A 27,393-nucleotide genomic window follows, 5' to 3' on the forward strand; every position below is an offset into this window, starting at 1 on the left:
AGCATACACTATAGCGCAGTATTTTAATTATTGATTTTATACAGTCTTGTTTACCCAATCTTTATCAAGGGGGTGTCAATAATTTCAGACCCCACTGTCCTAGAAGATGCAGCTGTAATATGAATAGGGTTGGCGTGGCAATACGTACTTGCGGTAAGCACATTTGACGTTGTAGCCGGCGGCAGAGTTGAGCACAGGGATTCCCAGAGCCTGGTAGACATTCTTCCATACGGACCCGCTCTCAATCTGCTCAGAACGCAGTGAAAGAGAGACAGTAGAGAGCCAATATGTCACATTAGAACATTCATCAAGGACAAAGGATGGTGAAATCTACAAAACGGTTTGAGCTGTATTATGATCAGTGGAGCTGGGAACACACATCATGGAAGCCTCCCCGTTTCTGAAACGGTTTGAGCTGTATTATGATCAGTGGAGCTGGGTACACATCATGGAAGCCTCCCCGTTTCTGAAACGGTTTGAGCTGTATTATGATCAGTGGAGCTGGGAACACACATCATGGAAGCCTCCCCGTTTCTGAAACGGTTTGAGCTGTATTATGATCAGTGGAGCTGGGTACACATCATGGAAGCCTCCCCGTTTCTGAAACGGTTTGAGCTGTATTATGATCAGTGGAGCTGGGAACACACATCATGGAAGCCTCCCCGTTTCTGCACCAGTCTGTAGAGCTTGAAGAGGTCCAGGTTCCTGTAGCCCAGCACCGGTTTCTTGTTGATGGGGGTTCCTACCAGAGGATAAACAACGTAAATGGTTAGATTAAAAACAGGTTCAGAAGCTACTTTCAGGTGCCAGGTACATAAAGTTTCCTTCAAAACGTTCCACTCAAACTAGTGTTGTCGCGATACCAGAATTTTGACTTCAATACCGATACCAGATTTAGTATCACGAAACGATACTCAATACCGAAACGATACCACAACAAAAAAAATAAAGCATATTACCTAAAGTCACAGAATAGTCACTGGGCTTTTATTTTTATATTTTAATTTTTTTTACATTGAACAATATGTTGATAACTGGTAGAACTAAAATAACAAATAGAAAATCTTCTTTTCTATATTCTATATTCTTAAAAGAAATAAAACCCCATGTTGAATAACTCATTACTCATTACAGTTAAATAATTTAATCTATTAAATGAATAGCTTAGTTTCAAAACGACATAAAAACACTGAAGCTAATTTCTGAAGCTTCTACATTGCAATAGTCTAATTTAAATACAATGGATTTTATACAGCATACTACGATTCCCAGAGTGCATTTCAACTCCCAGGGTGCAATGCTCCACCCAGGGCTGCTGGCTGGCTAGTGTTAGCAAGCCCAGACAAAATTGAAGTAGTTTAAATACACTGCTCAAAAAAATAAAGGGAACACTAAAATAACACATCCTAGATCTGAATGAATGAAATAATCTTATTAAATACTTTTTTCTTTACATAGTTGAATGTGCTGACAACAAAATCACACAAAAAATATCAATGGAAATCAAATGTATCAACCCATGGAGGTCTGGATTTGGAGTCACCCTCAAAATTAAAGTGGAAAACCACACTACAGGCTGATCCAACTTTGATGTAATGTCCTTAAAACAAGTCAAAATGAGGCTCAGTCGTGTGTGTGGCCTCCACGTGCCTGTATGACCTCCCTACAACGCCTGGGCATGCTCCTGATGAGGTGGCGGATGGTCTCCTGAGGGATCTCCTCCCAGACCTGGACTAAAGCATCCGCCAACTCCTGGACAGTCTGTGGTGCAACGTGGCGTTGGTGGATGGAGCGAGACATGATGTCCCAGATGTGCTCAATTGGATTCAGGTCTGGGGAACGGGCGGGCCAGTCCATAGCATCAATGCCTTCCTCTTGCAGGAACTGCTGACACACTCCAGCCACATGAGGTCTAGCATTGTCTTGCATTAGGAGGAACCCAGGGCCAACCGCACCAGCATATGGTCTCACAAGGGGTCTGAGGATCTCATCTCGTTACCTAATGGCAGTCAGGCTACCTCTGGCGAGCACATGGAGGGCTGTGCGGCCCCCCAAAGAAATGCCACCCCACACCATGACTGACCCACCGCCAAACCGGTCATGCTGGAGGATGTTGCAGGCAGCAGAATGTTCTCCACGGCGTCTCAAGACTCTGTCACGTCTGTCACGTGCTCAGTGTGAACCTGCTTTCATCTGTGAAGGGCACAGTGCGCCAGTGGCGAATTTGCCAATCAAGGTGTTCTCTGGCAAATGCCAAACGTCCTGCACGGTGTTGGGCTGTAAGCACAACCCCCACCTGTGGACGTCGGGCCCTCATACCACCCTCATGGAGTCTGTTTCTGACCGTTTGAGCAGACACATGCACATTTGTGACCTGCTGGAGGTCATTTTGCAGGGCTCTGGCAGTGCTCCCCCTGCTCCTCCTTGCACAAAGGCGGAGGTAGCGGTCCTGCTGCTGGGTTGTTGCCCTCCTACGGCCTCCTCCACGTCTCCTGATGTACTGGCCTGTCTCCTGGTAGCGCCTCCATGCTCTGGACACTACGCTGACAGACACAGCAAACCTTCTTGCCACAGCTCGCATTGATGTGCCATCCTGGATGAGCTGCACTACCTGAGCCACTTGTGTGGGTTGTAGACTCCGTCTCATGCTACCACTAGAGTGAAAGCACCGCCAGCATTCAAAAGTGACCAAAACATCAGCCAGGAAGCATAGGAACTGAGAAGTGGTCTGTGGTCACCAACTGCAAAACCAGTCCTTTATTGGGGGTGTCTTGCTAATTGCCTATCATTTCCACCTGTTGTCTATTCCATTTGCACAACAGCATGTGAAATGTATTGTCAATCAGTGTTGCTTCCTAAGTGGACAGTTTGATTTCACAGAAGTGTGATTGACTTGGAGTTACATTGTGTTATTTAAGTGTTCCCTTTATTTTTTTGAGCAGTGTATATTGCTGTCAGTTATGAGTGCATTTCACATTACTTTTGGGTTTGTAATCATATTCTAATGCTCTCATGAATGTCATGCTGAATAAACACTACCGTTCAAAAATGTGGGGTCACTTAGACATTTCCTTGTTTTCGAAAGAAAATCAATTTTGTTGTCCATTTAAATAACATCAAATTGATCAGAAATACAGTGTAGACATTGTTCATGTTGTAAATGGCTATTGTAGCTGGAATCGGCTGATTTTTAATGGAATATCTACATTTACATTTACGTCATTTAGCAGACGCTCTTATCCAGAGCGACTTACAAATTGGTGCATTCACCTTATGATAGCCAGTGGGACAACCACTTTACAATTTATATTTTTCTAATTTTTAAATTTTTAGAGTATTTTTTTTGATTTCATTATCATTATATATATATTATAAATTTTTTGGTGGGGTGGTGTGGAGGGGGTGGTAGATGGATTACTTTTACATAGGCGTACAGAGGCACATTATCAGCAACCATCAGTCCTGTGTTCCAATGGCGCGTTGTGTTTGCTAATCCAAGTTTATCATTTTAAAAAGGGTAATAGATCATTAGAAAACCCTTTTGCAATTATGTTAGCACATCTGAAAACTGTTGTGTCTGGGGCGGCAGGTAGCTTAGTGGTTAAGAGTGTTGTGCCAGTAACCGAAAGGTCACTGGTTCTAATCCCCGAGCCAACTAGGTGAAAAATATGTCGATGTGCCCTTGAGCAAGGCACTTAAACCTAATTGCTCCTGTAAGTCGCTCTGGATAAGAGCGTCTGCTTCTCCTCCCTGCTGAATCCCCCTTGGATTGCGTCCTACCTGACCGGTCGCTCCTACCAAGTGGCGTGGCGAGAAGCTGTCTCCGCACCACGTGCTCTCACCACTGGTGTCCCCCAGGGCTCAGTTCTAGGCCCTCTCCTGTTCTCGCTATACACCAAGTCACTTGGCTCTGTCATATCCTCACATGGCCTCTCCTATCATTGCTACGCTGACGATACACAACTAATCTTCTCCTTTCCCCCTTCTGATAACCAGGTGGCGAATCGCATCTCTGCATGTCTGGCAGACATATCAGTATGGATGACGGATCACCACCTCAAGCTGAACCTTGGCAAGACAGAGCTGCTCTTCCTCCCGGGGAAGGACTGCCCGTTCCATGATCTCGCCATCACGGTTGACAACTCCGTTGTGTCCTCCTCCCAGAGTGCGAAGAGCCTTGGCGTGACCCTGGACAACACCCTGTCGTTCTCCGCTAACATCAAGGTGGTGACCCGATCCTGTAGGTTCATGCTCTACAACATTCGGAGAGTACGACCCTGCCTTACACAGGAAGCGGCACAGGTCCTAATCCAGGCACTTGTCATCTCCCGTCTGGATTACTGCAACTCGCTGTTGGCTGGGCTCCCTGCCTGTGCCATTAAACCCCTACAACTCATCCAGAATGCCACAGCCCGTCTGGTGTTCAACCTTCCCAAGTTCTCTCACGTCACCCCGCTCCTCCGCACACTCCACTGGCTTCCAGTTGAAGCTCGCATCTGCTACAAGACCATGGTGCTTGCCTATGGTGCTGTGAGGGGAACGGCACCTCCGTACCTTCAGGCTCTGATCAGTCCCTACACCCAAACGAGGGCATTGCGTTCATCCACCTCTGGCCTGCTGGCTCCCCTTCCTCTGCGGAAGCATAGTTCCCGCTCAGCCCAGTCAAAACTGTTCGCTGCTCTGGCACCCCAGTGGTGGAACAAGCTCCCTCACGACGCCAGGACAGCGGAGTCACTCACCACCTTCCGGAGACATTTGAAACCCCACCTCTTTAAGGAATACCTGGGATAGGATAAAGTAATCCTTCTACCCCCCCCCCCCCCCCAAAAAAAAAAAATTATATATAAAAAATAAAAAATAAATAAAAAATAAAAAAATCAATTGTAAAGTGGTTATCCCACTGGCTATAGGGTGAATGCACCAATTTGTAAGTCGCTCTGGATAAGAGCGTCTGCTAAATGACGTAAATGTAAATGTAAATGACTAAAATGTAAATGTAATTAAAGAAGCAATAAAACTGGCCTTCTAGAGACTAGAGAGGTGGTCCTCTGTAGCTCAGCTGGTAGAGCACGGCGCTTGTAATGCCAGGGTAGTGGGTTCGATCCCCGGGACCACCCATACACAAAAATGTATGCACGCATGAATGTAAGTCGCTTTGGATAAAAGTGTCTGCTAAATGGCATATTATTATTATTATTATTAGTTGAGTATCTGGAGCATCAGCAATTGTGGGTTCGATTACAGGATCAAAATGGCCATAAACAAAGAACTTGCTCTAACCAGAATAGAAAGAGGAGTGGGAAAAGTCCAGGGTCTGTGTTCTTTTGCCCATCTTCATCTTTTCTTTTTATTGGCCAGTCTGAGATATGGCTTTTTCTTTGCAACTCTGCCTAGAAGGTCAGCATCCCGGAGTCGCCTCTTCACTGTTGACGTTTAGACTGGTGTTTTGCGAGTACTATTTAATGAAGCTGCCAGTTGAGGACCTGTGAGGTGTCTGTTTCTCAAACTAGACACTCTAATGTATTTGTCCTCTTGCTCAGTTGTGCACCGGGGCCTCCCACTCCTCTTTCTATTCTGGTTAGAGCCAGTTTGCGGTGTTCTGTGAAGGGAGTAGTACACAGCGTTGTACGAGATCTTCAGTTTCTTGGTAATTTCTCGCATGGAATAGCCTTCATTTCTCAGAACAAGAATAGACTGACGAGTTTCAGAAGAAAGTTATTTGTTTCTGGCCATTTTGAGCCTGTAATCGAACCCACAATTGCTGATGCTCCAGATACTCAACTAGTCTCAAGAAGGCCAGTTTTATTGCTTCTTTAATCAGCACAACAGTTTTCAGCTGTGCTAACATAATTGCAAAAGGGTTTCTAATGATCACTTAGCCTTTTAAAATGATACACTTGGATTAGCAAACACAACGTGCCATTGGAACACATGACTGATGGTTGCTGATAATGGGCCTCTGTACGCCTATGTAGATATTCCATAAAAAATCAGCCGTTTCCAGCTACAATAGCCATTTACAACATTAACAATGTCTACACTGTATTTCTGATCAATTTGATGTTATTTTAATGGACAACAAAATTGATTTTCTTTCGAAAACAAGGACATTTCTAAGTGACCCCAAACTTTTGAACGGTATTGTATGTTAATGTCATTGTCACAAAAAAATATTCAAATGTAGTTGCTAGTAGAATAACATTACAATGCAAATGTCATGTGTAAAATAGTTATTTATGTTGTTTTGGAACTAAATCTTCCTTCCTCTGCTTTGCAACACCTTTTGCTTAGTTGTTTTGGTAGGCTGGCCCTCATCATCTGCTCTGTAAGCAAAGTATTCCCATAGTTTGCTTCTGCAGCCAGTTTTGTCAACAAGCTGCGGGTGTGGAGGTATGATGTTTTCGTTAGAAGAAGCTGACGGCATTTTCTCCCCTCCGCTTCTCCAAAGTGGCTTGTGCTGTGTCAGCTGTAAGTGTAAGTAGCCTGGTTAGCTTACTACTGCCCCCTTGAGGAGACAAGTAGCCTGGTTAGCTCACTACTGCCCCCTTGAGGAGACAAGTAGCCTGGTTAGCTCACTACTGCCCCCTTGAGGAGACAAGTAGCCTGGTTAGCTCACTACTGCCCCCTTGAGGAGACAAGTAGCCTGGTTAGCTTACTACTGCCCCCTTGAGGAGACAAGTAGCCTGGTTAGCTCACTACTGCCCCCTTGAGGAGACAAGTAGCCTGGTTAGCTCACTACTGCCCCCTTGAGGAGACAAGTAGTCTGGCTAGCTCACTACTGCCCCCTTGAGGAGATTCAGACAAATTACTAGACAGACTCGATCCTCTCAATCCGTATATGACGTGAGACACATTTAACAGAAGTACCGAAAGTAACAAATTCTAATACATAACAGTTTTTCATGTTCTAGTATCAATAAAGTTGTGAAGTTTCAGTATACCATGCAACACTTATAAACACATTCAACCTCATGGGAGGCAGTTATCTCTTTCAGTCTAGATGGGCGGATCAAACGTCACTACAGACCCTGGTTCGATTCCAGGCTGTATCACAATCCGGCCGGAGTCCCATAGGCCCAACGCCGTCCGGGTTTGGCCGTCATTGTAAATAAGAATTGGTTCTTAACTGACTTGCCTAGTTAAATAAGGGTTAAATATACAAAATATAAAAACAGGAGTTGGAATTGATCTTAAGCTGTGTGTCTCACCTCTATCCTCCATGAACTTGTACAGCTGCTGCAGGAAGTTCTCTCTCTCCTCAGGGAACGGTTCCACTTCCTCCTGCACACAGGAACAGGAAATTACAACACAGATGAGCTTGGCTCCTATAATAATAATATTATTATAATTTGGGGGGTGCTTATATATTCCTGTTACACACAGTGTTAATGAAAATGTGTTTTTTGTATATCCCAACTCCCCGAGACATCCGCAGGGAGTGGCTTCACGGCCGGGGTCACCATTGAACAGCACCCCTGGAGCAATTACGGTTAAGTGCCTTGCTCAAGGGCACAGCGACAGATTTTTCACCTTGTCGGCTCCGGTATTTGAACCAGCGACCTTACTGGCCCCAACGCTCTAACCTCGAGGCTACTTGCCAACCTGAAAAGGGTGTGTCACATTCATGCCCCGGAATTTTTTTTAAATGTTTGACTGATTAAAATTCCTTCCAATATAATGTATATACTGTGTGAAAAGAAAGGGTCCTAGAATTGAACCATGGGAGACCCCTTTATTGTTGTCAAAACCCGGATTTCCTCCTGTGCCTCCTCCTGTACTCATCAGCAGAAAAACTATTTACACGTATTTTAATGTTCACATCTTTTAATGTTCACGTCTTTTAATGTTCACATCTTTTAATGTTCACGTCTTTTAATGTTCACGTCTTTTAATGTACACGTCTTTTAATGTTCACGTCTTTTAATGTTCACGTCTTTTAATGTTCACATCTTTTAATGTTCACGTCTTTTAATGTTCACGTCTTTTAATGTTCACGTCTTTTAATGTTCATGTCTTTTAATGTTCACGTCTTTTAATGTTCACGTCTTTTAATGTTAATGTCGTTAAATGTTCATGTCTTTAAGCAGCAGAGGTCAATACAAACTGATGCGTTTCGGCGACAGCCTTCGTCAGCGTGAATTATTAGCCAGCAGGATAAAGAGTGAATGATGTGATCATGAATACCTCCTCCTCTTCGCTGGCGTCTTCCTCCTGTTCTTCCTCATTGTCATCTTCCTCACTGCTGGAACTCTCGTCCTTCACCTCTGTCCTCCAGGAGCTGGGCACCGCTGCCTGATGCACAAACTCCAGAGACGCATCCAGCGCTGACACACACACACACACACACACACACACACACACACACACACACACAGACACACACACACACACACAGACACAGACAAGCGGGGACACACACACGGAAACACACACCGAGACACACACACAGACAACATTACATGAGGGCCACTTATCTCCATAATACACATTAACTTTTTCCACATTTTGTTACGTTACTGCTTTATTCTAAAATGGATTAAATACCTTATTTACATAAGTATTCAGACCCTTTGCTATGAGACTCAAAATGTAGCTCAGGTTCATCCTGTTTCCATTGATCATCCTTGATATGCTTCTACAACTTGATTGGAATCCACCTGTGGTATATTCAATTGATTGAACATGATTTGGAAAGGGACACACGTGTCTATATAAGGTCCCACAGTTGACAGCTCGTGTCAGAGCAAAAACCAAGCCATGAGGTCGAAGGAAATTGTCCGTAGAGCTCAGAGACAGGATTGTGTCGAGGCACAGATTTGACGAAGGGTACCAAAACATTTCTGCAGCATTGAAGATCCCCAAGAACACAGTGGCCTCCATCATTCTTAAATGGAAGAAGTTCGGAACCACCAAGACTCTTCCTAGAGCTGGCCGCCCGGCCAAACTGAGCAATCGGGGGAGAAGGGCCAAGAACCCAATTGTCACTCTGACAGAGCTTTAGAGTTCCTCTGTGGAGATTGGACTTCCAGAAGGACAACCATCTCTGCAGCACTCCACCAATCAGGGCTTTATGGTAGAGTGGCCAGACGGAAGCCACTCCTCAGTAAAAGGCACATGACAGCCAGCTTGTAGTTTGCCAAAAGGCACCTAAAGGATTCTCTGGTCTGATGAAACCTAGATTTAACTTTTTGGCCTGAATGCCAAGCGTCACGTCTGGAGGAAACCAGGCACCCCTCATCAACTGGCCAACACCATCCCTACGGTGAAGCATGGTGGTGGCAGCATCATGCTGTGGGGATGTTTTTCAGCGGCAGGGACTGGGAGACTAGTCAGGATCGAGCGAAAGATGAATGGAGCAAAGTACAGAGAGATCCTTGATGAAAACCTGCTCCAGAGCGATCAGGACCTCAGACTGGGGCAAAGGTTCACCTTCCAACAGGACAACGACCCTAAGCACACTGCCAAGACATCACAGGAGTGGCTTCAGGACAAGTCTCTGAATGTCCTTGAGTGGCCCAGCCAGAGCCCGGATTTGAACCCGATCGAACATCTCTGGAGAGACCTGAAAATAGCTGTGCAGTGACACTCCCCATCCAACCTGACAGAGATTGAAAGGATCTGCAGAGAAGAATGGGAGAAACTCCCCAAATACCCAAGAAGACTCGAGGCTGTCATCGCTACCAAAGGTGCTTTAACAAAGTACTGAGTACAGGGTCTGAATACTTATGTAAATGTAATATTTCAGCTGTTTTTTTTTTATACATTTGAAAAAAAATGTCATTATGGGATATTATGTGTAGATTGATGACAATTTCATCCATTTTAGAATAAGGCTGTAACGTAACAAAATGTGGAAAAAGTCAAGGGGTCTGAATACTTTCCGAATGTACTGTATGCCCCTCACAGATTATTATCTCCATAATACAGATTATTGAAGGGGGAGCAGTTAGCTGACATGATCAGATGTCCATTGGGTTAGGGTTAGGGTGGGGGCAGGGTAAAACATGTCTGTTGAGGTGGGGGGGAGCAGTTAGCTGACTAGTGGTGGCTATTCAGCAGCCTGATGGTCTGGGGGTAGAAGCTCTTGGTCATGATGCAGCCTGATGGTCTGGGGGTAGAAGCTCTTGGTCATGATGCAGCCTGATGGTCTGGGGGTAGAAGCTCTTGGTCATGATGCAGCCTGATGGTCTGGGGGTAGAAGCTCTTGGTCATGATGCAGCCTGATGGTCTGGGGGTAGAAGCTCTTGGTCATGATGCAGCCTGATGGTCTGGGGGTAGAAGCTCTTGGTCATGATGCAGCCTGATGGTCTGGGGGTAGAAGCTCTTGGTAATGATGCAGCCTGATGGTCTGGGGGTAGAAGCTATTGGTCATGATGCAGCCTGATGGTCTGGGGGTAGAAGCTCTTGGTCATGATGCAGCCTGATGGTCTGGGGGTAGAAGCTCTTGGTCATGATGCAGCCTGATGGTCTGGGGGTAGAAGCTCTTGGTCATGATGCAGCCTGATGGTCTGGGGGTAGAAACTCTTGGTCATGATGCAGCCTGATGGTCTGGGGGTAGAAGCTCTTGGTCATGATGCTCCTATAATGCCCGCGACAGAGTGATGCAAGCAGGGAGAACAGGCCATGGCTGGGGTGGTTGGAGTCCCTGATGATCTTCTTGGCTTTCCTGCAACACCTGGTGTTGTAGCTGTCCTGTAGGGCAGACAGTGTCCAACCAATGGTACGTTCAGCTGAGCGCACCACCCTCTTTAGAGCCTTGCGGTCCGCGGCGGTGGAGTTGCCGTACCCGGCTGTGATGCAGCCCGACAGTAGGCTCTCGATGGTGCTCCTGTAGAACACGGCGGTGGAGTTGCCATACCCGGCTGTGATGCAGCCTGACAGTAGGCTCTCGATGGTGCTCCTGTAGAACACTGAGGGCCCTTGGGGACAGGCCACATTTCTTCAGCCTCCTGAGGTTGAAGAGTCGCTGTCGTGCCTTCTACACCACAGTGTCCGTGTGGTTTGACCATCACAGCTCCTCTGAGATGTGTACGCCGAGGAATTTCACGTTTTTGACTGCCTCCACGGCGGCCCCGTTGATGAGGATGGGGGCAGTTCAGCTGAAGCTGGTTCCTCCTGAAGTCCACAATCAGCTCATTTGTTTTACTAACGTTGAAGGAGAGGTTGTTTACCTGGCACCACGCCGTCAGAGTGCCTACCTCCTCACTGTAGGCAGTCTCATCGCTGTTGGTAATCAGGCCTACTGCTGTCGTGGGTACACAGGAGGGGACTGAGGACGCACCCTTGTGGGGCCCCCGTGTTGAGGATCAGAGTGGAGGAGGTAATGTGGCTTACTTTCATCACCTGGGGGGCGGCCCGTCAGGAAGTCCAGGACCCAGTTGCATAGGGAGGAGTTCAGCCCCAGGGCCGTGAGCTTTGTGGTGAGCTTATAGGTCACTATGGTATTGAAGGCCGAGCTGTAGTCGATGAACAGCATCCTCACATAGGCATTCCTCCTGTCCGGGTGGGTAAGGGCAGTGTGCAGTGCAATGCCACCGTCCGTGGATCTGTCAGGACGGTCGGCGAATTGGAGAGGGTGGAGTGTGTCTGGGAGGGAGGAGGTGATATGGTCTTTGACTAGCCTCTCGAAGCACTTCATGATGATGGAAGGGAGTGCTACGGGTTAGTTCACTTTCCCTTTCTTGGGCACGGGGATGATAGTGGACATCTTGAAGCAGGTGTGCTACAATGGTAACCTAGCAACATGAGGTGTCTGTCTCAGCTGTCATGACACCGGTCTCTCTCTGTCTTATGTAATCACAACACTATCAAATATACAGGGATTAAACAAACAATACAAAAACATCTGACAAGCAGAGATTGAAGAAGAAACCTGGTAGAAAAATCTCCAAAGCTTCAAAGAGAACGATGGAGACAGAAAGAGCGCGGGAGCGGGAAGGAGCGAGAGGGAGAGAGGACGAGCGAGAGAGAGAGAGAGAGCGAGGACGAGAGGGAGAGAGGATGAGAGAGAGAAAGAAAGAGGGAGGGAGAGAGGACGAGAGAGAGAGGACCAGAGAGAGAGAGGATGAGAGAGAGAGACGACGAGAGAGAGAGACGACGAGAGAGGACGAGAGAGAGAGGATGAGGGAGAGAGAAATGACGAGGGAGAGGGAGAGAGAGGATGAGAGAGAGAGAAAGGACGAGGGAGAGAGAGAGAGAGAGAGAGGACAAGAGAGAGAGGACGAGAGGGAGAGAGCGAGAGAGAGGACCAGAGAAAGGGAGAGAGGACGAGAGAGAGAGAGCGAGAGAGAGGGCAAGGGAGAGAGAGGACAAGAAAGAGAGAGGACGAGAGGGAGAGAGAGAGGACGAGAGGGAGAGAGAGAGGACGAGAGAGGGAGAGAGAGAGGACGAGAGAGGGAGAGAGAGAGGACGAGAGAGAGAGAGAGAGGACGAGAGAGAGAAAGAAAGAGGGAGAGAGAGAGAGAGGACGAGAGAGAAAAAGAAAGAGGCAGGGAGAGAGGACCAGAGAGAGAGAGGACGAGAGAGAGAGAGAGAGAGAGGACGAGAGAGGGAGAGAGAAAGAAAGATGGAGAGAGAAAGGATGAGGGAGAGAGAAAGGACGAGGGAGAGAGAAAGGACGAGGGAGAGAGAAAGGACTAGAGGGAGAGAGAGGACGAGAGAGAGGGACTGAGAGGACGAGAGAGAGAGAGAGGACGAGAGGGAGAGAGAGGATGAGAGAGAGAAAGGACGAGGGAGAGAGAAAGGACGAGGAAGAGAGAGGACGAGAGAGAGAGGACGAGAGAGAGGGAGTGAGAGGACGAGAGGGAGAGAGAGGACGAGAGAGAGAGGACGAGAGAGAGGGAGTGAGAGGACGAGAGGGAGAGAGAGGACGAGAGAGAGAGAGAGGATGAGAGAGATAAAGGACGAGGGAGAGAGAAAGGACGAGGGAGAGAGATAGGACGAGAGAGAGGGAGTGAGAGGACGAGAGAGAGAGAGGGAGAGAGAGAGAGAGAGAGAGAAGATGAGAGGGAGAGAGAGGACGAGAGGGAGAGAGAGGACGAGAGGGAGAGAGAGGACGAGAGGGAGAGAGAGGACGAGGGAGAGAGATAGGACGAGGGAGAGAGATAGGACGAGGGAGAGAGATAGGACGAGGGAGAGAGATAGGACGAGGGAGAGAGATAGGACGAGAGAGAGGACGAGAGAGACGGAGAGAGAGAGAGAGAGAGAGAGTGAGGGGACGAGAGAGAGAGAAAAGACGAGGGAGAAAGAAAGGACGAGGGAGAGCGAAAGGACGAGAGAGAGAGAGGATGAGCGAGAGAAAGGACGAGGGAGAGAGAAAGGACGGGGGAGAAAGGACGAGAGAGAGGGAGTGAGAGGACGAGAGAGAGGGAGAGAGAGAGGGAGAGAGAGAGAAGACGAGAGAGAGAGAGAGGACGAGAGAGAGAGAGAGGACGAGAGAGAGAGAGAGAGAGGACGAGAGGGAGAGAGAGGATGAGAGAGAAAGGACGAGGGAGAGAGGTAGGACGAGGGAGAGAGATAGGACGAGGGAGAGAGAAAGGACGAGGGAGAGAGAAAGGACGAGAGAGAGGGAGTGAGAGGACGAGGGAGAGAGAGAGAGAGAGAGAGAGGACAAGGGAGAGAGATAGGACAAGAGAGAGGACGAGAGAGAGGGAGTGAGAGGACGAGAGAGGGAGAGAGAGGACGAGAGAGAGGGAGTGAGAGGACGAGAGAGGGAGAGAAAGGACGAGAGAGAGGGAGTGAGAGGACGAGAGAGAGGGAGAGAGAGAGAGAGAGAGAGAGAGAAGACGAGAGGGAGAGAGAAAGGACGAGGGAGAGAGAAAGGACGAGGGAGAGAGAAAGGACGAGAGAGAGGGAGTGAGAGGACGAGAGAGGGAGAGAGAGGACGAGAGAGAGAGAGGACGAGAGAGAGAGAAAGGACGAGGGAGAGAGAGAGAGAGGGAGAGAGAGGACGAGAGGGAGGGAGTGAGGGGACGAGAGAGAGGAGAGGATGAGAGAGAGGGAGTGAGAGGACGAGAGAGAGAGAAGACGAGAGAGAGGACGAGAGGGAGAGAGAGGATGAGAGAGAGAGAGAGGATGAGAGAGAGAGATAGGACGAGGGAGAGAGAAAGGACGAGGGAGAGAGAAAGGACGAGGGAGAGAGAAAGGACGAGGGAGAGAGATAGGACGAGAGAGAGGGAGTGAGAGGACGAGAGAGAGGGAGAGAGAGGACGAGAGAGAGAGAGAGAGGATGAGGGAGAGAGAAAGGACGAGGGAGAGGGAGAGAGAGGATGAGAGACAGAGAAAGGACGAGGGAGAGAGAAAGGACGAGGGAGAGAGATAGGACGAGGGAGAGAGATAGGACGAGGGAGAGAGATAGGACGAGGGAGAGGACGAGAGAGAGGGAGTGAGAGGACGAGAGAGAGGGAGAGAGAGGACGAGAGAGAGAGGATGAGAGAGAGAGAAAGGACGAGGGATAGAGATAGGACGAGAGAGAGGACGAGAGATAGGATGAGAGAGAGGACGAGAGAGAGGACGAGAGAGAGGGAGAGAGAGGATGAGGGAGAGAGAAAGGACGAGGGAGAGGGAGAGAGAGGATGAGAGAGAGAGAGGACGAGAGGGAGGGAGTGAGGGGACGAGAGAGAGGAGACGAGAGGGAGAGAGAGAGAGAAAGGACGAGGGAGAGAGAAAGGACGAGGGAGAGAGATAGGACGAGAGAGAGGACGAGAGATAGGACGAGAGAGAGGACGAGAGATAGGACGAGAGAGAGGACGAGAGAGAGGACGAGAGAGAGGGAGAGAGGGGATGAGGGAGAGAGAAAGGACGAGGGAGAGGGAGAGAGAGGATGAGAGAGAGAGAAAGGACGAGGGAGAGAGAGGACGAGAGAGAGGGAGTGAGAGGACGAGAGAGAGGGAGAGAGAGGACAAGAGAGGGAGAGAGAGGACGAGAGAGAGAGAGAGGACGAGAGAGAGAGAGGACGAGAGAGAGAGAAAGGACGAGGGAGAGAGAGAGAGAGAGAGAGGATGAGAGGGAGAGAAAGGACGAGGGAGAGAGAGAGAGAGAGAGGACGAGAGGGAGGGAGTGAGGGGACGAGAGAGAGGAGACGAGAGGGAGAGAGGACGAGAGAGAGAGAGAGGATGAGAGAGAGAGAGGATGAGAGAGAGAGAAAGGACGAGGGAGAGAGAAAGGACGAGGGAGAGAGAAAGGACGAGGGAGAGAGAAAGGACGAGAGAGAGGGAGTGAGAGGAAGAAATAGGGAGAGAGGACCAGAGAGAGAGAGAGAGAGAGAAGAAGAAAGAGTAGGAAAGGAGAAAGAGAGAAATAGATTGTAAGGAGGTGGCAGCAGGAGCACTTCACCCAGCAGAGCACAGAACAGACTCTTTCTTCCTACCAGCTCTCTCTGCCAGGTCTGACAGGAAGGACATTACATCATATATATACATTTAGCAGACGCTTTTATCCAAAGCGACTTACATGACCCGGCCGTGATCACAAAGCATCTCAGACTAGGAGTACTGCTGATCTGTAGTCAGTTTAGACTACATGGTCAGACAGAGGGGTCCGAAACACTGATCCCAGATTATCTCTCCTACTCTAGATTTGGCCTTTTAGATAATGAACAAGACTACATGGTCAGACAGAGGGGACCCAGATTATCTCTCCTACTCTAGATTTGGCCTTTTAGATAATGAACAAGACTACATGGTCAGACAGAGGGGACCTAGATTATCACTACTACTCTAGATTTGGCCTTTTAGATAATGAACAAGACTACATGGTCAGACAGAGGGGACCCAGATTATCACTACTACTCTAGATTTGGCCTTTTAGATAATGAACAAGACTACATGGTCAGACAGAGGGGACCTAGATTATCACTACTACTCTAGATTTGGCCTTTTAGATAATGAACAACACTACATGGTCAGACAGAGGGGACCTAGATTATCTCTCCTACTCTAGATTTGGCCTTTTAGATAATGAACAAGACTACATGGTCAGACAGAGGGGACCTAGATTATCACTACTACTCTAGATTTGGCCTTTTAGATAATGAACAACACTACATGGTCAGACAGAGGGGACCTAGATTATCACTACTACTCTAGATTTGGCCTTTTAGATAATGAACAACACTACATGGTCAGACAGAGGGGACCTAGATTATCTCTCCTACTCTAGATTTGGCCTTTTAGATAATGAACAAGACTACATGGTCAGACAGAGGGGACCTAGATTATCTCTCCTACTCTAGATTTGGCCTTTTAGATAATGAACAAGACTACATGGTCAGACAGAGGGGACCTAGATTATCACTACTACTCTAAAACACATTATGAATACGGACCCTGGTGATTAGTCTGTTTGTGTATGCTAGAGGAACACATCCCACCTCCAACTTCATCCTCCTCCTCCCCTCCTCTCTCCTCCTCCTCTCTCCTCCTCCCCTCCCTCCTCTCTCCTCCTCCCCTCCCTCCTCTCTCCTCCTCCTCCCCTACTCTTCTCTCCTCCTCCCCTCCCTCCTCTCTCCTCCTCCCCTCCAACTTCATCCTCCTCCTCCCCTCCTCTCTCCTCCTCCTCTCTCCTCCTCCCTCCCCTACTCCTCTCTCCTCCTCCCCTACTCCTCCCCTCCCCTCCTCTCTCCTCCTCCTCTCTCCTCCTCCCCTCCCTCCTCTCTCCTCCTCCCCTCCCTCCTCTCTCCTCCTCCCCATCTCCTCTCTCCTCCTCCCCTCCCTCCTCTCTCCTCCTCCCCTCCCTCCTCTCCCCTCCTCCCCTCCCTCCTCTCTCCTCCTCCCCTCCCTCCTCTCTCCTCCTCCCTCCCTCCTCCTCCCCTACTCTTCTCTCCTCCTCCCCTCCCTCATCTCTCCTCCTCCCCTCCCTCATCTCTCCTCCTCCCCTCCTCCTCCTCCCCTACTCCCCTCCTCCTCCTCCCTCCCTCCTCCTCCCCTACTCCTCTCTCCTCCTCCCCTACTCCTCCCCTCCCTCCTCTCTCCTCCTCAGGGGTGAACACAGACAGACAGTGATATCTCACCTGGTTTGAGCCCCGCGTCAGCTTTAGGAGGAGAGTATGTGTCCATCACCCTCACGTCCTTCCGCAGCACCGTGTTGCTGAAACAGAGACACAACCTCTGTCAAAATCAACAACACAAAAGAAATGTGTCGAATTGAACCGTTAGCTAGAGGGGGTTTGGTTAGGGGGATGGAAAGACATTCTAGAGGGGGTTTGGTTAGGGGGGATGGAAAGACAATCCAGAGGGGGTTTGGTTAGGGGGGATGGAAAGACCATCCAGAGGGGGTTTGGTTAGGGGGATGGAAAGACATTCTAGAGGGGGTTTGGTTAGGGGGATGGAAAGACATTCTAGAGGGGGTTTGGTTAGGGGGATGGAAAGACAATCTAGAGGGGGTTTGGTTAGGGGGATGGAAAGACATTCTAGAGGGGGTTTGGTTAGGGGGATGGAAAGACATTCTAGAGGGGGTTTGGTTAGGGGGATGGAAAGACATTTGGAAAGACAAATGTCTTTCCAAATGACATTGGAAAGACATTGGAAAGACATCTACTGTATTGATCTGCTATGTTCTACTAGTATTGATCTGGTATGTTCTACTGTATTGATCTGGTATGTTCTACTGTATTGATCTGCTATGTTCTACTAGTATTGATCTGGTATGTTCTACTAGTATTGATCTGGTATGTTCTACTGTATTGATCTGGTATGTTCTACTAGTATTGATCTGGTATGTTCTACTAGTATTGATCTGGTATGTTCTACTAGTATTGATCTGGTATGTTCTACTAGTATTGATCTGGTATGTTCTACTAGTATTGATCTGGTATGTTCTACTAGTATTGATCTGGTATGTTCTACTAGTATTGATCTGGTATGTTCTACTAGTATTGATCTGGTATGTTCTACTAGTATTGATCTGGTATGTTCTACTGTATTGATCTGGTATGTTCTACTAGTATTGATCTGGTATGTTCTACTAGTATTGATCTGATATGTTCTACTAGTATTGATCTGGTATGTTCTACTAGTATTGATCTGGTATGTTCTACTAGTATTGATCTGGTATGTTCTACTAGTATTGATCTGGTATGTTCTACTAGTATTGATCTGGTATGTTCTACTAGTATTGATCTGGTATGTTCTACTAGTATTGATCTGGTATGTTCTAGTGTATTGATCATTACAGCCTAGCAGCCTAGCAGCCTAGCAGCCTAGCAGCCTAGCGCGTGTATCAGCCTCAGCCTGGTGTTTGATAAGGAGGATCCTGGAGACACACCTCCGACATCCCGTTAGATATCAGCTGCAACAGATTGCTCTGTCCATTCCTCTGATATTAGCAACATATTGCTCTGTCCATTCCTCTGATATTAGCAACAGATTGCTCTGTCCATTCCTCTGATATTAATATCCCAGTAAGATGGGTTTTCCTCTTCACTTAAAGCCTATCGGAGATGTAGAACAATATTGATGGTGAATTCCAGTGAACTGCCCCCACTTCTCAAACACAACCAATACAACTCTAAACACGGCTGTGTAGCCGCTTGTAGTTATTCATACAGACAGTCATCAACAGACAGTCATCAACATACAGTCATCAACAGACAGTCATCAACAGACAGTCATCAACAGACAGTCATCATCAGACAGTCATCAACAGACAGTCATCAACAGACAGTCATCATCAGACAGTCATCAACAGACAGTCATCATCAGACAGTCATCAACAGACAGTCATCAACAGACAGTCATCAACAGACAGTCATCAACAGACAGTCATCAACAGACAGCTTGTTCCTGGTGCAATATAGGTGCTCAGCAAAGAAGGTCAAATTTGTGGAATGAGTCAGTTTCTATTACACAGAGGAACCTGGCAACCTAAATCTGTCCCATCTGTTTCTATTACACAGAGGAACCTGGCAACCCAAATCTGGCCCCGTTTCTATTACACAGAGGAACCTGGCAACCCAAATCTGGCCCGTTTCTATTACACAGAGGAACCTGGCAACCCAAATCTGTCCCGTTTCTATTATACAGAGGAACCTGGCAACCCAAATCTGGCCCGTTTCTATTACACAGAGGAACCTGGCAACCCAAATCTGGCCCGTTTCTATTACACAGAGGAACCTGGCAACCCAAATCTGTCCCGTTTCTATTACACAGAGGAACCTGGCAACCCAAATCTGTCCCAGCAGCAGTTCCAGCTTTGCAGCAGCAGCTGATAAGGAACTAGGGACAGATCTAGACTCTATGGCTTCCCTGATCTAGAGACTCTATGGCTTCCCTGATCTAGTCTCTATGGCTTCCCTGATCTAGACTCTATGGCTTCCCTGATCTAGACTCTATGGCTTCCCTGATCTAGACTCTATGGCTTCCCTGATCTAGACTCTATGGCTTCCCTGATCTAGTCTCTATGGCTTCCCTGATCTAGTCTCTATGGCTTCCCTGATCTAGACTCTATGGCTTCCCTGACCTAGACTCTATGGCTTCCCTGATCTAGAAACTCTATGGCTTCCCTGATCTAGTCTCTATGGCTTCCCTGATCTAGACTCTATGGCTTCCCTGATCTAGACTCTATGGCTTCCCTGATCTAGACTCTATGGCTTCCCTGATCTAGAGACTCTATGGCTTCCCTGATCTAGACTCTAGCTGCTACAGTCAATTACAGCAGCTTCCACGTCCTCTCAGGATAATCATCTGTTCCTATCCTGCGCTCCCCATCACCTCCCAGCCAGCTGCCTGCTCGCTAGCTGCTCTGACCACAGCTAATAAAGGCCCTCAAAAGCCATTTCATATCACAGTAAATAGGTCTTCAGCTTGGTCTGGGGTGGCATATATTCAACATAAAAATACAGCTCAGGATTGGAACATCCACTAGAGAGGGGAGATGGAGTCCTGGGACGTGTTCAGTGGGCATGAAATGGAAAACATTTTGAAATAGAAAATTGCTGGTCGCATAGATGGGTTAGCTGACGTCACGAAAACAATGTGCATGCTTCAAATGGGGCAGAAGTCTGTGTGTTGTTGCGATTCAGGATGGCCAGATAGCTACCAACAATGACATGAAGTCGCCATGTGGGGAATCCTAGAGGGCTCATTTCAGCTAGTTTTATCTTGTTCTTGATACCATGTCTTGTTTTGAGGTGTTTTGACTGATGTCATGTCTATGCTAATATGGCAAAAATTCGCTAGCTAGCTAACCAGCAACTGTAACGATGTAATTGAGCGACAACAAATGCTTGTTGTACACATTTATTTATGCTTTCAATAAACATTGGAGTAACTATAGTTTACGTTGTCAACAATCTAACCCAACCCGTCTATATGATTTATATACCAGAACTAAAACCATGTCCACAGCGGGCCGGAATGACGTTGACCTGTGTTGTTGTGGTTGTTAAACACATTGAGTCTTCTTCTTCAGTTTAACTCTCCCCGAGGACGCTGTCCACTAACCAGCCCCCCCCCCCCCGTCTGGGCTACTTAGTGAGGTCTGTTCAAGCCATGTTCACACTGCACTTAGCCCTGGGCTAAGGGAGGGCAAAGACATTTCCTGGGCTTTCTGTTCTGCAGAAAGATGACGTGCAGTTTCTCAATTTGAGGTTTTTTCGCCTTTCAGAGGTAATGGAATATTTCAAAGCCTAATTTAATAATACATGCCATTTACCAGACACTGTTAATTCAAAAAGAAAACATTTCCATTTTGACTCTGAACGGAATCCTAGCAGAAGAGAAGAAGAGAGGGCCTTTACCGCTTCTACAGGTCCATGTTACACATCATCACAATGCAGACAACTGTCCCATAATGCAGCACTTCAGATTACTCACAATTTGCCGTCCTTGAAGGAACGGATGAAGATGGTGTCTTTCCTCATGGTGGCCTCTTCATGGCAGTCTGGGGTGATGACCTGGGGGGGGGAGAGAATGGCTGCTCAGACAAAGCACCCAGCAAAGTGGGTATGATAAAACAACCCCCTCCAATACGCCATAAAACAACCCCCTCCAATACGCCATAGAACAAACCCCTCCAATACGCCATAAAACAACTGTGACACTCTGGCTCCGGGACTTTTGTATTTGAGCCAGGGTGTATTTTGTTTTGTTGGGTATTTGGGTGATTTTCTATGTTTGCAGTTCTGTGGGGTTTATTTCTAGGTTTGGTCAATGACTCCCAATCGGAGGTAACGAGTGTCAGCTGTCGGCTCGTTATCTCTGATTGGGAGCCATATTTAGCTGTATGTTTTCCTGTGGGAGTTGTGGGTTTTTGTTCCTTTTGGTCAGTGTACCGTGGACTTCATTGAGTCGTCTTTTGTTTGTAGTCCGATAACGTTTATTTAATAAAGTCATGTTTCTTGGACACGCTGCGCCTTGGTCATACTTGGACGACATAGACCCTCGTGACAGAAAAACCCACCATCAAAGGACCAAGCAGCGTGTCAAGCGGCAACAGGATTTATGGACGCCTATCAAGGATTCATGGACATGGGAGGAGATACTGGATGGAAAGGGTCCTTGGGCACAACCGGGAGAATATCGCCGCCCTCGTGAAGAGCTGGAGGCAGCTAAAGCCGAGAGGAGGTGGTATGAGGAGGCAGCACGGAGTCGAGGCTGGAAGCCCGTGGGTACTACCCAAAAATTTCTTGGGGGGGGGCTAAAAGGGAGTGTGGCGAAGTCAGGTAGGAGACCTGCGCCTACTCCCTGGACTGACCGTGGAGAGCGAGAGTACGGGCAGACACCGTGTTACGCAGTAGAGCGCATGGTGTCTCCTGTACGCAGGCATAGCCCGGTTCGGTACATTCCAGCTCCACGTATCGGCCGGGCTAGATTGAGCATTGAGCCGGATGTCATGAAGCCGGCCCAACGCATCAGGCCACCAGTGCGTCTCCTCGGGCCGGCTTACATGGCACCAGCCTTACGCATGGTGTCCCCGGTTCGCCTACATAGCCCGGTGCGGGTTATTCCTCCTTCCCGTACTGGTCGGGCGACGGGGAGTATACAACCAGGTAAGGTTGGGCAGGCTCAGTGCTCAAGGGAGCCAGTACGCCTGCACGGTCCGGTATTTCCGGCGCCACCTCTCCGCTCCAGCCCAGTACCACCAGTGCCTACACCACGCACCAAGCCTCCTGTGTGTTCCCCGAGTCCTGTGCGTCCTGTTGCTGCTCTCCGCACTAGGCCTTATGTGCGCCCCCAGGGTCCAGCATGCCCTGTTCCGGCTCTCCGCACTAGGCCTTATGTGCGTCCCCAGGGTCCAGCATGCCCTGTTGCTTCTCCCCGCACTAGGCCTTATGTGCGTCCCCAGGGTCCAGCATGCCCTGTTCCGGCTCTCCGCACTAGGCTTTATGTGCGTCCCCAGGGTCCAGCATGCCCTGTTGCTTCTCCCCGCACTAGCCCTGAGATGCGTGTCCTCAGCCCGGTACCTCCAGTTCCGGCACCACGCACCAGGCCTATGGTGCGCCTCAGACGGCCAGAGTCTGCCGTCTGCCCAACGGGGCCTGAACTGCCCGTCTGCCCAAAGGCGCTTAAGCCGCCCGTCTGCCATGCGCCTTCAGAGCCGTCCGCCAGACTGGAGCCGCTAGAGCCGTCCGCCAGACCGGAGCCGCTAGAGCCTTCCGCCAGACAGGATCAGCCAGAGCCTTCCGCCAGACAGGATCAGCCAGAGCCTTCCGCCAGACAGGATCAGCCAGAGCCTTCCGCCAGCCATGAGCAGCCAGATCCGTCAGCCGGCCATGAGCTGCCAGATCCGTCAGCCAGCCATGAGCAGCCAGATCCTTCAGCCAGCCATGAGCAGCCAGATCCGTCGGCCAGCCATGAGCAGCCAGATCCGTCAGCCAGCCATGAGCAGCCAGATCCGTCAGCCAGCCATGAGCAGCCAGATCCTTCAGCCAGCCATGAGCTGTCCAGCCAGGATCCGCCAGAGCCAGCCAGCCAGGATCCGCCATTGAGTCCGGCGCTGTCCCTTAGCCCGGTGCTGCCCCTTATCCTGGTACTGCCCCTTAGTCCGGTGCTGCCCCTTTGTCCGGTGCTGCCCGTTAGTCCGGTGCCGCCCCTTAATCCAGTGGGGTTTAGTTGGGGGGTGGTCATGTGGAGGAGGCTACGGAAGCGGATAGTGACTAAGGTGGGGTGGGGACCACGACCAGGGCCAGAACCGCCACCGTGGACAGACGCCCACCCAGACCCTCCCCTAGACTGTATGCTGGTGCGCCCGGAGTTCGCACCTTTAGGGGGGGGTACTGTGACACTCTGGCTCCGGGACTTTTGTATTTGAGCCAGGGTGTATTTTGTTTTGTTGGGTATTTGGGTGATTTTCTATGTTTGCAGTTCTGTGGGGTTTATTTCTAGGTTTGGTCAATGACTCCCAATCGGAGGTAACGAGTGTCAGCTGTCGGCTCGTTATCTCTGATTGGGAGCCATATTTAGCTGTATGTTTTCCTGTGGGAGTTGTGGGTTTTTGTTCCTTTTGGTCAGTGTACCGTGGACTTCATTGAGTCGTCTTTTGTTTGTAGTCCGATAACGTTTATTTAATAAAGTCATGTTTCTTGGACACGCTGCGCCTTGGTCATACTTGGACGACATAGACCCTCGTGACAACAACCCCCTCCAATACGCCATAGAACAACCCCCTCCAATACGCCATAGAACAACCCCCTCCAATACGCCAGAGAACAACCCCCTCCAATACGCCAGAGAACAAACCCAATATGCCATTTCAAAAGAAAGACATGAGAGGTGAACAGTTTGACAAGTCCCGTGTAGCTCAGTTGGTAGAGCACGGCGTTTGCAACGCCAGGGTTGTGGGTTCGATTCCCACGGTGGGCTAGTATGAAAAAAATAAAAATAATGTATGCTAAATGACTAAAATGTCAAATGAAAAGTGAGTCTGTGAGTCAACAACCTCTCTGGTCTCTCTTCCTCCCACTGCTGCAGACTGGTGACAGGGCAGCGAGTCCTAACTGTCCTTCCAGACCGCGTTACCTCTGCCCATCTCTGTTGACTATCTGCATCCTTCTCCCCGTCTGTCTCTCTTTCTAACCATCTCTCTCTGTCAGACACACAGCCCTGTCCTGCCCATCTCTCTCTGTCAGACACACAGCCCTGTCCTGCCCATCTCTCTCTGCCGTAAACACACAGCCCTGTCCTGCCCATCTCTCTCTGTCAGACACACAGCCCTGTCCTGCCCATCTCTCTCTGTCAGACACACAGCCCTGTCCTGCCCATCTCTCTCTGCCGTAAACACACAGCCCTGTCCTGCCCATCTCTCTCTGCCGTAAACACACAGCCCTGTCCTGCCCATCTCTCTCTGTCAGACACACAGCCCTGTCCTGCCCATCTCTCTCTGTCAGACACACACAGCCCTGTCCTGCCCATCTCTCTCTGCCAGACACACACAGCCCTGTCCTGCCCATCTCTCTCTGCCGTAAACACACAGCCCTGTCCTGCCCATCTCTCTCTGCCAGACACACACAGCCCTGTCCTGCCCATCTCTCTCTGCCGTAAACACACAGCCCTGTCCTGCCCATCTCTCTCTGCCGTAAACACACAGCCCTGTCCTGCCCATCTCTCTCTGTCGTAAACACACACAGCCCTGTCCTGCCCATCTCTCTCTGCCGTAAACACACAGCCCTGTCCTGCCCATCTCTCTCTGCCAGACACACAGCCCTGTCCTGCCCATCTCTCTCTGTCGTAAACACACACAGCCCTGTCCTGCCCATCTCTCTCTGCCGTCCACACACAGCCCTGTCCTGCCCATCTCTCTCTGCCAGACACACACAGCCCTGTCCTGCCCATCTCTCTCTGCCGTCCACACACAGCCCTGTCCTGCCCATCTCTCTCTGCCAGACACACACAGCCCTGTCCTGCCCATCTCTCTCTGCCGTAAACACACAGCCCTGTCCTGCCCATCTCTCTCTGTCAGACACACAGCCCTGTCCTGCCCATCTCTCTCTGTCAGACACACACAGCCCTGTCCTGCCCATCTCTCTCTGCCGTAAACACACAGCCCTGTCCTGCCCATCTCTCTCTGCCGTAAACACACAGCCCTGTCCTGCCCATCTCTCTCTGCCGTAAACACACACAGCCCTGTCCTGCCCATCTCTCTCTGTCGTAAACACACAGCCCTGTCCTGCCCATCTCTCTCTGCCAGACACACACAGCCCTGTCCTGCCCATCTCTCTCTGTCAGACACACACAGCCCTGTCCTGCCCATCTCTCTCTGCCGTAAACACACAGCCCTGTCCTGCCCATCTCTCTCTGCCGTAAACAAACAGCCCTGTCCTGCCCATCTCTCTCTGTCAGACACACACAGCCCTGTCCTGCCCATCTCTCTCTGTCAGACACACACAGCCCTGTCCTGCCCATCTCTCTCTGCCGTAAACACACAGCCCTGTCCTGCCCATCTCTCTCTGCCGTAAACACACAGCCCTGTCCTGCCCATCTCTCTCTGCCGTAAACACACAGCCCTGTCCTGCCCATCTCTCTCTGCCGTAAACACACAGCCCTGTCCTGCCCATCTCTCTCTGCCGTAAACACACAGCCCTGTCCTGCCCATCTCTCTCTGCCGTCCACACACAGCCCTGTCCTGCCCATCTCTCTCTGCCGTCCACACACAGCCCTGTCCTGCCCATCTCTCTCTGCCGTAAACACACAGCCCTGTCCTGCCCATCTCTCTCTGTCAGACACACACAGCCCTGTCCTGCCCATCTCTCTCTGCCGTAAACACACAGCCCTGTCCTGCCCATCTCTCTCTGCCGTAAACACACAGCCCTGTCCTGCCCATCTCTCTCTGTCAGACACACACAGCCCTGTCCTGCCCATCTCTCTCTGTCAGACACACACAGCCCTGTCCTGCCCATCTCTCTCTGTCAGACACACACAGCCCTGTCCTGCCCATCTCTCTCTGTCAGACACACACAGCCCTGTCCTGCCCATCTCTCTCTGTCAGACACACACAGCCCTGTCCTGCCCATCTCTCTCTGTCAGACACACAGCCCTGTCCTGCCCATCTCTCTCTGCCAGACACACACAGCCCTGTCCTGCCCATCTCTCTCTGCCGTAAACACACAGCCCTGTCCTGCCCATCTCTCTCTGCCGTAAACACACAGCCCTGTCCTGCCCATCTCTCTCTGCCGTAAACACACAGCCCTGTCCTGCCCATCTCTCTCTGCCAGACACACAGCCCTGTCCTGCCCATCTCTCTCTGCCGTAAACACACAGCCCTGTCCTGCCCATCTCTCTCTGTCAGACACACACAGCCCTGTCCTGCCCATCTCTCTCTGTCAGACACACACAGCCCTGTCCTGCCCATCTCTCTCTGTCAGACACACACAGCCCTGTCCTGCCCATCTCTCTCTGTCAGACACACACAGCCCTGTCCTGCCCATCTCTCTCTGTCAGACACACACAGCCCTGTCCTGCCCATCTCTCTCTGTCAGACACACAGCCCTGTCCTGCCCATCTCTCTCTGCCGTCCACACACAGCCCTGTCCTGCCCATCTCTCTCTGTCAGACACACACAGCCCTGTCCTGCCCATCTCTCTCTGCCGTACACACACAGCCCTGTCCTGCCCATCTCTCTCTGCCGTAAACACACAGCCCTGTCCTGCCCATCTCTCTCTGCCAGACACACAGCCCTGTCCTGCCCATCTCTCTCTGTCAGACACACACAGCCCTGTCCTGCCCATCTCTCTCTGCCGTAAACACACAGCCCTGTCCTGCCCATCTCTCTCTGTCAGACACACACAGCCCTGTCCTGCCCATCTCTCTCTGCCGTAAACACACAGCCCTGTCCTGCCCATCTCTCTCTGTCAGACACACACAGCCCTGTCCTGCCCATCTCTCTCTGTCAGACACACACAGCCCTGTCCTGCCCATCTCTCTCTGTCAGACACACACAGCCCTGTCCTGCCCATCTCTCTCTGCCAGACACACAGCCCTGTCCTGCCCATCTCTCTCTGCCGTAAACACACAGCCCTGTCCTGCCCATCTCTCTCTGTCAGACACACACAGCCCTGTCCTGCCCATCTCTCTCTGCCAGACACACAGCCCTGTCCTGCCCATCTCTCTCTGCCGTAAACACACAGCCCTGTCCTGCCCATCTCTCTCTGCCGTAAACACACAGCCCTGTCCTGCCCATCTCTCTCTGCCGTAAACACACAGCCCTGTCCTGCCCATCTCTCTCTGCCGTAAACACACAGCCCTGTCCTGCCCATCTCTCTCTGCCGTGAACACACAGCCCTGTCCTGCCCATCTCTCTCTGCCGTAAACACACAGCCCTGTCCTGCCCATCTCTCTCTGCCGTAAACACACAGCCCTGTCCTGCCCATCTCTCTCTGCCGTAAACACACAGCCCTGTCCTGCCCATCTCTCTCTGCCAGACACACAGCCCTGTCCTGCCCATCTCTCTCTGCCGTACACA

At 50.0% G+C, this 27,393-nt stretch overlaps 1 protein-coding gene across 1 annotated transcript in view; it reads right to left on the reverse strand.

Moving 5' to 3' along the window:
* Window positions 1-27,393, reverse strand: part of LOC311100941 (AT-rich interactive domain-containing protein 4B-like) — a 241,961-nt gene that overhangs the window by 87,840 nt on the left and 126,728 nt on the right. The window contains exons 8-13 of the mRNA XM_084141917.1: window positions 20,811-20,890; window positions 17,009-17,085; window positions 8,185-8,324; window positions 7,209-7,281; window positions 648-742; window positions 149-246 (exon numbers count right to left, since the gene is read on the reverse strand). Of these exons, the coding sequence (XP_083998043.1) occupies window positions 149-246; window positions 648-742; window positions 7,209-7,281; window positions 8,185-8,324; window positions 17,009-17,085; window positions 20,811-20,890 (563 nt within the window). The remainder of the gene's footprint in view (window positions 1-148; window positions 247-647; window positions 743-7,208; window positions 7,282-8,184; window positions 8,325-17,008; window positions 17,086-20,810; window positions 20,891-27,393) is intronic.

The sequence above is a fragment of the Coregonus lavaretus genome, assembly GCF_964263955.1.
Source record: "Coregonus lavaretus genome assembly, chromosome: 25".
In the NCBI taxonomy this organism is placed as follows: domain Eukaryota; kingdom Metazoa; phylum Chordata; class Actinopteri; order Salmoniformes; family Salmonidae; genus Coregonus; species Coregonus lavaretus.